Raw genomic sequence first — 10,408 nt, forward strand, 5'->3', positions numbered from 1 at the left:
GATGACTTTGTCAGTGTTATAGTATTGAGAAAGTAAAGGGAGCCAGGAAGATAGGAAGATGGGAAGCTGAAGCAAACACCAAACATGGTTTCAATATTATGATAAAATCCAACTATGCCAGTCGAGCGAAGGTTAAAAAGTGGGCCCAGAAGCTGAAACTAGACCTTAGTGAACCCGGTTATATGTCAGTGCCAACACAGGTTTTTGCTCTCTCCAGCCCTTATACACCCCTGCTCCCATTGTGGCAAGGTTTACAACACAATACACCGCAACACTCACCATAAAAGTACCAGGACCAGAATTCATCGAAACCAGCGGCAGGTGGTTTGTCTGGGGGCACGATGTTGCAATAGCTCATACACAGCAGCACGATGTTCAGGATCCCAAATGCCACCGCCTCTACCTGCCACGATCGGGAGGGATGCTTGCTTTAATCACATATGTACTGTACTGTGTGTTTGTCAGTCACAATTATTCATGTGATTGTTAAGTTGTTTATAATTATTAATATAGTCTGCCATTATAGTTATTTATAGCTTAATATTTTTTTAATATTTATCTGAGCTTCAGGCACATATGGGGAGTGTCCGACGTATCAAGGTGCTCAAAATCTTACTCGAGTTCAGAAAATATGAAAAATATTAGAGAACAATTGTGATTGGGCTGTATATAATTTTGCTATATTACTGAATTCATTTGGTTTTCCTCTTGACCATGTCCAGCTATCAACCACTATAGATTCCAGCCTCATATGCAAATCAAACTGATTTAATTATCTAATCTGGTCTTGATCAAATTTGCTCTCACATTCTGACGTGCAAGTCTAACCTGTGCCACGCTGACATCAACTGATGCTGCCATTGTGTTGGTCATCTAACCTGACCTGAGGGACTTCGTAGTATAAGACGACACAATACTCACGCCTGAGAAGATGGCCGCAATGTACGTCCTCTTGTGGGGGTCGCAGCAACACCCTGTACACATTTTGGTACGGCTTTCCTTGTTGATGTTTTTCCTGTGTTCACCTAACTAATGTCGCAATACCTTTGTTCTTGTGTACCAGTGGAAGCGCCTCGACCGTTTAAGTCTAATATGAGAATACTTCTTGCACTGGTAATTAATTTTCTTTGCGATCACATAACCTATATTGTCGCAACACGTCTAGGATCACGGAATATCACGCAAGCTGAAACATAAGATATAATGACATAAGATTAATGGAATATGAATGAGTTTGGGGGGGATATAAATGGAAGCTGAATCGTATAGATCAATAGGCCTTCCGGAATGTCTTTTATGATTCTTATTAATCTGCACAAAGAAAGCCTATTTGCCCATACCAGATCACATTTCTGTTACTCGTACTGCATTGGAGAGCCCTTTGTCTATTGGTTTCTCATAGTCGGGGACAAGAAGTGTGTTAAGGTTGTCGAGGTACTCTTTAGCCAATTACTAACATCCCGAGGATGCAACCCATTTAGACAACAAACTGTAGTTCAATTGCCATATACAAAATATAAACAAGTATCTAAAACTATAGGCCTACATTATCAAATCTGTTACTGTGTGTCTCGTTCAGCGATGATAACATTATATTATTCATTCATCCATTCATATCTGTGCCTGGAGATCTGCAACTCAAAACTCCCCCTCAGTTTTGTTTAGTTTAATTCATTTATTATGCACCCCATACCTATCTTGTGGGCAGTAATGGAAAGGGGTTACAGAGGCACATAATGACTTAGGGACTGAACCCCAAAATTAATGTAGCTAAGCAAGTTACAGTCTTCATATGCTAGTTACAGAGTTTAATGTGTATTAGTATTATATTAACAATGCGTTCAAGAATGCCCACAAGTGCAGTCTCTAGTAGCTTACACATGTAGTGGGCTAGTTTCATAGTTGATTTACCTATCATGCATACCACCCCGACCCCCACCAACCAGTGAGTAGCACTGAAAAGGTTAGTCACCCATATTTACTACATACAGTTAGAAAACTGCAGATATTTGGCCAAAATTTCTGGAGATCATTTTGAATTAAATATTTAGACATTTCTTGAGTTTTTAGGTAAATTATACCCAAGGCAGTTTAATATAATGATAATCTTTATCACGCTATCACCTGATCTTTACTTATCTGAGTACAATATTGCGATACAAATATATTGCCTCCAATAACCAATATCGCATCATCTTGCCGCATAACAAAACAAAGAGTCCTGAATGGAAACTGTTTATAACTAATAATATATTCAAATTTAGACAAAACACACACATACTGCTGATAAAATGCACATTATGATGATCAAAGCACACATACTATTAAAGCATTCATACTGGTGATAAAAGCACACATACTGACGACCAAACCAAATAACTTACGCCTCTGAACACCCAGCAGTGAATAAGTACCTGGTTGTTATATAATTTGGTGGGTCATGTTTCAGGGAAAATTAAGATTAAGGACCTGACTGAAATGCTGGGTGTGGTAATGACTTTACAAGAACGTAAAAACTCCTGTACGTATATATAAATAAAATGGAAAAAAACATACTGGTAGACAAAGCACACACACACATACACACCAGTGGTCAAAACATACACTGACGATCAAGAAACACACATGGCTGTAGCCATGGTGTAGTGGTCTAAGGCATTTGTATGGGAGTATTTAGAGCATAAGTATGAAACCTCATCTTGGCTACTACCGGTTTTCCAGTAGACTGACAGTTGAGAAGCAGGACCAAAGAGCCACAGCTCAACCCCTGCAAGCACAATTGGGTGAGTACACACTGTAGATCAAAACATACATACTGGTGATCAAAACACACATACTGATGATCAAAATGCACATACTGGCAATCAAAACACACATACTGATAATCAAAACACACACATACTGGTGATCAAAACACACACATACTAGTGATCAAAACACACACATACTAGTGATCAAAATACACATACTGGTGATCAAAACACACACATACTAGTTATCAAAACACACATACTGGTGATCAAAACACACACATACTGGTGATCAAAACACACACACACTGGTGATCAAAACACACACATACTGGTGATCAAAACACACACATACTGGTGATCAAAACACACATACTGGTGATCAAAACACACATATTGGTGATCAAAACACACATACTGGTGATCAAAACACACACATACTGGTGATCAAAACACACATACTGGTGATTAAAGCACACACACATACTGGTGATTAAAACATGCACATACTGGTGATCAAAACACACATACTAGTGATCAAAACACACATACTGATCAAAACACACACATACTGGTGATCAAAACACACACACATACTAGTGATCAAAGCACATATACTGGCAATCAAAACACACATACTAGTGATCAAAACACACATACTCGTGATCAAAACACACATACTGGTGATCAAAACACATGCACTGGTGATCAAAACACACACACTGGTGATCAAAACACACATACTGATGATCAAAACACATATTGGTGATCAAAACACAAATACTGGTGATCAAAATACACAAACTGGTGATCAAAACACACACACACTGGTGATCAAAACACACACATACTAGTGATCAAAACACACATACTGGTGATCAAAATACACATACTGGTGATCAAAACACACATACTAGTGATCAAAACACACACATACTAGTGATCAAAACACACACATACTAGTGATCAAAACACACACATACTAGTGATCAAAACACATACTGGTGATCAAAACACACACATACTAGTGATCAAAACACACACACATATTAGTGATCAAAACACACATACTGGTGATCAAAACACACACATACTGGTGATCAAAACACACACATACTGGTGATCAAAACACACATACTGGTGATCAAAACACATGCACTGGTGATCAAAACACACATACTGGTGATCAAAACACACATACTGGTGATCAAAACACACACACTGGTGATCAAAACACACACATACTGGTGATCAAAACACACACATACTGGTGATCAAAACACACATACTGGTGATCAAAACACACATACTGGTGATCAAAACACACACTGATCAAAACACACATACTGGTGATCAAAACACACATACTAGTGATCAAAACACATACATACTAGTGATCAAAACACACATACTAGTGATCAAAACACACATACTGGTGATCAAAACACACATACTGGTGATCAAAACACATGCACTGGTGATCAAAACACACATACTGATGATCAAAACACATATTGGTGATCAAAACACACATACTGGTGATCAAAACACACACATACTGGTGATCAAATCACACACACTGATGATCAAAACACACACATACTGATGATCAAAACACACATACTGACAATCAAAACACACTGATGATCAAAACACACATACTTGTGATCAAAACACACATACTGGTGATCAAATATAAGCACAAATAGCGGGACCATTCACAAGCTGCCAGTTTCCTGTCCTGGTTGAGGCCACTGGAGTGTTAGTGACCCTCAAGTAAATTCAGGTAAATATTCTTGGTCAAAATACACATACTGCAGGACAAAACAATCACCCTCCTGGACAAATAAGTTAATCATCAGGAATAAAATTAAATGCAGTATGGCTATATAGGAATTGGAAAGAATCTGAGGGCAGACTTAAGAACTGGATGGAGTGAAGGAACCGTGCCCAGCCAATAACTAGATTAGTGATCGAATGCTAACCCTGCAAGAAGTGAAGCAGTCACATCACCGACTAGTCTAAGTGGATGGGGCCAGAGAACACACATACACAGATGAACACAAGGTAAGTTCTATGTACTTAAGAGCACACTGAGGCACCTACTGTGTTCTTGGCAAGGGTTGTGTTGGCAAGGTTAAGTGTGCTATACAGCTCCACAGTGATCACGCAGGCCATGATAACATTGATAAGACTATCTCTCAGGTAGCAGCAATGTCCTTATCTCTAACCTACATTTATTGAAGAATCAACTTACACGAGTTGTATGCATTCACATTTTTTTTATGCTGGTCTCCATAACTTAAATTTATTATTTATCTCAATTCATACAATTATTTAGTTAAGTTCATTTATTATGTACCCCATACCCATCCCATGGGAAGCAGTGGAAAAAAGATTACATAATGGGCTCAGGGGCTGAACCCCAAAATTCATTTAACCAAACAGGTTACAGTCATGATAAACTAGTTGGTTTAATGTATATTAGCATTATATCAATTTTGAGTTCGAGACTGACCACAAGCACATTTTTTAGGCCCAGCTCTGCCCATATTAGGGCAGAGCTGCTGAGCCTGTTATATATACCTTTATAACATTTTCACAACCATTTAAATGCAGTGAGCTAGTTACATAAATGATTTCCCTATCAAGTACACTCTTACCTCTTCCCCTCTATCCAGTGGGCAATGGTGGAGAGGTTACAATCACCGACATTCACTACCTACAGTTTACAAATGTGGGTGAGTGTAACCTTTCCACCAGTGCCCACCACATAGGGGTGTGCATGATAGGCCAATCAATCGTGAAAGTAGCTCACTGGATTTAGCTGCGCTGAAAATGTTATAAATGCATATTTAACAGCCTCAGGAACTCTGCTCTAATATGCATTTAGCTAGCTTGGCAATAAACAGCACCGATGAACTTGTTAGAGTTTATTAGCATAAACATCAAGCATTAACTTAGTTTCAGTTAGTTTATTAGAACTAAGTACCTATGTGAGCCATGCATCCCACGTCCATGATGTAGTCCACACAATGTGTACTACAGGTTGCAGTGGCACATGATGGACTCAGGAGCTGAACAAACGTTAGTTATATGCAAGTTACAGCATTACTAAAATACCTCCAGAAGTTAATATACACAGTCACACAATGTCTCAAGCACTAAGTGCAGGCAATGAGTCACAATAACGTGGCTAAAGTATGTTGACCAGACCACAAGCTCTTTAGTCTCCTTTAGTCTCTCAAGCACTAAAACTCGTGTTTATTGACTAAATGAATTTGCAACTCACAATGGTGGTAGTCTTATTAAAGCACTGTAGTTAATGTTACTATAGTCATGAAATAAGCAAGTAAGAATCTTGCAGACAGTGTACATTTAAATATATGAACTATCTACTGTATGTAACCTTGAAATACTTACCTGTGGACACTGTTGATTTTTTTCTATCACAACCTGATCTGGGACCATACTGCCGTGGTGATTGCCAGGTCTGAGGTCAGCTTTCCCTAGTTATTAACTGATGTGTGTCCAGCATGTAAGGCATGTCTTTGTAGCCTGCAAGCCCACGAAACCATCACAGCTAGCCAGGTTGATTGATAAGTCCAGTAAAACTTGTTAAGTTCTCTATATCTTCACTGTTGTTATAGCAATATTCCTTATATTTTCAAGGAAGGCTTTCCTTGGTGGTCTCCTGAGCTACCTGCCTGGTTAGCTCCAAGCCAAAAGAACTCAATCTGGCTGTTGTTATTCATGAGTGCTTGCCAGGAACCAGGACCAGAATCTGGCTCCCTCAATAGAGGCACGGGAGTCTTGGGGATGCTAGACCAACCCAGGTCAAGCGGAAACAACAAATATAGCCCCTCCAGAACCTTGACACAAACTATGTACACACTCGTTGTCCAGTTCCCATTGCTATTTAGTCACACTCGTTCACCACCAGATGACAGCCCTACAATTCAGGGCTCCAGCCAGCTGTCCACCGCAGAAATGTGCTACCCAAAAGAGACGCTTGAGAACCCCAGGAGGAGGAATGGCAGGACTAGACCACCACTGAGAGGACCTGTGAGAGAGACGTTTCATTATATTTAATGCTGGATTTCTGGAAGGGATTTCCTTGGTTACTCCCGAAGCTGGAATCAGCCAAGCTACATTCATAGATAAACTCTCGCCTGTTCAGAGCTATAACCAGGGGAAAAAAATAAAGACCAGATGTTGGGCTCACCACACCAGCAAGGGTGGGAAGAAGACTAAACTTAGACTGGGTGGAATTCACCCTCTCCTCCAAAACAGGATTGCCACACACCACAGGGGCCAACTTTGGGGCATCCAAATGAGCATGTTGTAAACTATGAAAGCAGGAAAGTGAGCCCACAAAGTGGCAGTTTCCTGAAAAGCCTCCTGCCCCAAGGCAAGTTCTATTAATACGTTAGAGACCCAACGAGCACAAATGTTGCAGTATTTTTTGAGCCATAGAGACATTAGAAAAAGAATTTGTTCAGTGTCAGGGTACCATAGTTAACAAAAGGAATGCATTAGGCAGTGATGTGATGGAGGCAGTCTCTATATGCAGTTTCAAATTTAGATATGTTAGAGCCCAATAGGCTCAGGAACCTGTAGACTAGTTGAGTGACAGTTGAGAGGTGGGACCAAAGAGCTGCAGCTCAACCCTGGTAAGCACAACTAGGCAAGTACACATTTTAGGCTTATATCAAGGGTACCCCCATGGTTGAACTACTGACCCTCCCCAGGATACACCCCCACCACAGTTGACTAACTCCCAGGTACCTCTTTACTGCAAGGTGAACAGAGGCATTAAGTGAAAGGAGATGTATCCAACCATTTCTGTCCTCACAAATCGAACCCCAAGTTCCCCAATTGTGAGGTGAGAACAAACCTAATTGAACAATAAGATGTAATTGCAAACATAGGTAACACTTTTGAATTTCTCCCTGGTGAAATATTTATCTGTTGGTCTTCTTAGGTCACTGTATACTGTGAACAAATGTGTATGTACATTATACTGGTATATCAATAAAGGATATGATAATTCTCTAAGGATAAATAAATTGTTGTGTATGAGAAATATACATTTATTTTGTTACTTTTCCTCCATTGCCAATTATTTTGGGTGGAGCAGGTGCATCATACAACTTCATATATACAGTACTGTGTATGTATATATATATATATATATATATATATATATATATATATATATATATATATATATATATATATATATATATATATATATATATATATATATATATATATATATATATATATATATATATATATATATATATATATATATATATATATATATATATATATATATATATATATATATATATATATATATATATATATATATATATATATATATATATATATATATATATATATATATATATATATATATATATATATATATATATATATATATATATATATATATATATATATATATATATATATATATATATATATATATATATATATATATATATATATATATATATATATATATATATATATATATATATATATATATATATATATATATATATATATATATATATATATATATATATATATATATATATATATATATATATATATATATATATATATATATATATATATATATATATATATATATATATATATATATATATATATATATATATATATATATATATATATATATATATATGTCGTACCTAATAGCCAGAACTAACTTCTCAGCATACTATTCAAGGCCCGATTTGCCTAATAAGCCAAGTTTTCATGAATTAATGTTTTTTCGTCTACCTAACCTACCTAACCTAACCTAACCTAGCTTTTTTTGGCTACCTAACCTAACCTTACTTATAAATATAGGTTAGGTTAGGTTAGGTAGGGTTGGTTAGGTTCGGTCATATATCTACGTTAATTTTAACTCCAATAAAAAAAATTGACCTCATACATAGAGAAAAGGGTTGCTTTATCTTTTCATAAGAAAAAAATTATAGTAAATATATTAATTCAGGAAAACTTTGCTTATTAGGCAAATCGAGCCTTGAATAGTAGGCTGAGAAGTGAGTTCTGGCTACTAGGTACGACATATATATATATATATATATATATATATATATATATATATATATATATATATATATATATATATATATATATATATATATATATATATATATATATATATATATATATATATATATATATATATATATAACAACATTACAAATTAGCCAACAAAAAGTGATTTATTCTCAACTTGAGTGTAACAAAGTACTGTACTGTAAATCACCTAACTTCCTGTATGTGAATGTCATGTATCTATTCAGCTTACCCTGATGCTACATCTCGTAGATAAAGTTTTGCATATACGTACTATACAATATATCTATCTTTAACTCAATAAGCAACTAATAGAAATGGGTTTAGTTCAGACGCATCAATAAGCATGGATCATAAGATGATAAAATATTGTACATTAATACAGTACTTTCAATGTTATTCTGGAACTAATAGTCAATTAACCCTTCTGCTGCTTCATTTATTTTGAGACTACCATACCAATTCTGTGAGCCCTTTTTTTACTATTAAATTACATGAATAATTCAAGGTAATGAAATTATAAAGGAAATGATTGCTTTGGGGAAAATAATTCTAGGAGCTATATTTTTAGCTATGGTTGGCATACTGGTGATCAGAGCAAGAACCTGGCCCCCCCTCCTCACTGAGGCACAGAGAGCTGGGGCATATTATTGTCGCCCTCACTGGGAAAGCATCCAGAAAGTCTGTGAAGCTTTATAGACAACTGCAAGGTTCATAGAAAAGGAAGTATTGAAACAACCAAATGATTCAGACTAAACGATTGCTTCACTCGAAACTATAGTAGTGTACTATGAATTCTGTAAGGTTAGTACCAATACTCACCACCAGGCGGCCTCGGTCCACAACCACCTCCAGTGGTCAGTTTGGAGATGGATATGCAGCTAATGAACCTGGTAGGGAGGGATACAGGGAGCCACTGGGAATCTACCAAAAGGATGCATTTAATTACATTTAATGCTGATTTTCTGGGAAGAGCCCTTAGGTTAGCCCTTTACGGGAGCCGGTCGGCCGAGCGGACAGTACGCTGGACTTGTGATCCTGTGGTCCTGGGTTCGATCCCAGGCGCCGGTGAGAAACAAAGGGCAGAGTTTCTTTCACCCTATGCCCCTGTTACCTAGCAGTAAATAGGTACCTGGGTGTTAGTCAGCTGTCACGGGCTGCTTCCTGGGGGTGGAGGCCTGGTCGAGGACCGGGCCGCAGGGACACTAAAAATCCCCAAAATCATCTCAAGATAACCTCAAGATAGGTTGCTCCTTGAATCTAACTAATCACAAAGGGGCTGCTAGCTAGCAAGCTGGCTAGCTATGATGACACAGTAGACAACCAAAGGAAAATGGGCCTTGGAATAGGGCACCAAAGACAATGGGACCAATCATGAAGGTGTTCACTGAGGAAGAACCAGTAGTACGTGGGCAGCAGCAAAGTGCCGCCACCAGCCACAACAAACAATGAACCCTCAGTTGGAACAACTAAGCATAAATCATGAAAGAACTCTCCCTAGAAGCCAGAAAAGGAGAAGGAGAAGGCACCAGATG

General features: G+C 37.4%; 1 protein-coding gene across 4 annotated transcripts in view; it reads right to left on the reverse strand.

Moving 5' to 3' along the window:
- The window catches only part of LOC123772375 (uncharacterized), a 40,425-nt gene extending 35,453 nt beyond the window's left edge, over positions 1-4,972 (reverse strand). For 2 of the 4 annotated variants that reach the window (XM_069325805.1, XM_045765464.2), the window contains exons 1-3: positions 4,736-4,893; positions 922-1,186; positions 280-403 (exon numbers count right to left, since the gene is read on the reverse strand). In XM_069325805.1, the coding sequence (XP_069181906.1) occupies positions 280-403; positions 922-984 (187 nt within the window). In that variant the 5' untranslated portion in view covers positions 985-1,186; positions 4,736-4,893. Of the gene's footprint in view, positions 1-279; positions 404-921; positions 1,187-4,735 lie in introns of all 4 variants that reach the window. The other 2 variants (XM_045765463.2, XM_045765465.2) reach the window with 2 other exon arrangements.
- Between the last annotated feature and the right edge of the window lie 5,436 nt (positions 4,973-10,408).

Source organism: Procambarus clarkii, chromosome 17 (genome assembly GCF_040958095.1).
Source record: "Procambarus clarkii isolate CNS0578487 chromosome 17, FALCON_Pclarkii_2.0, whole genome shotgun sequence".
Lineage (NCBI taxonomy): Eukaryota > Metazoa > Arthropoda > Malacostraca > Decapoda > Cambaridae > Procambarus > Procambarus clarkii.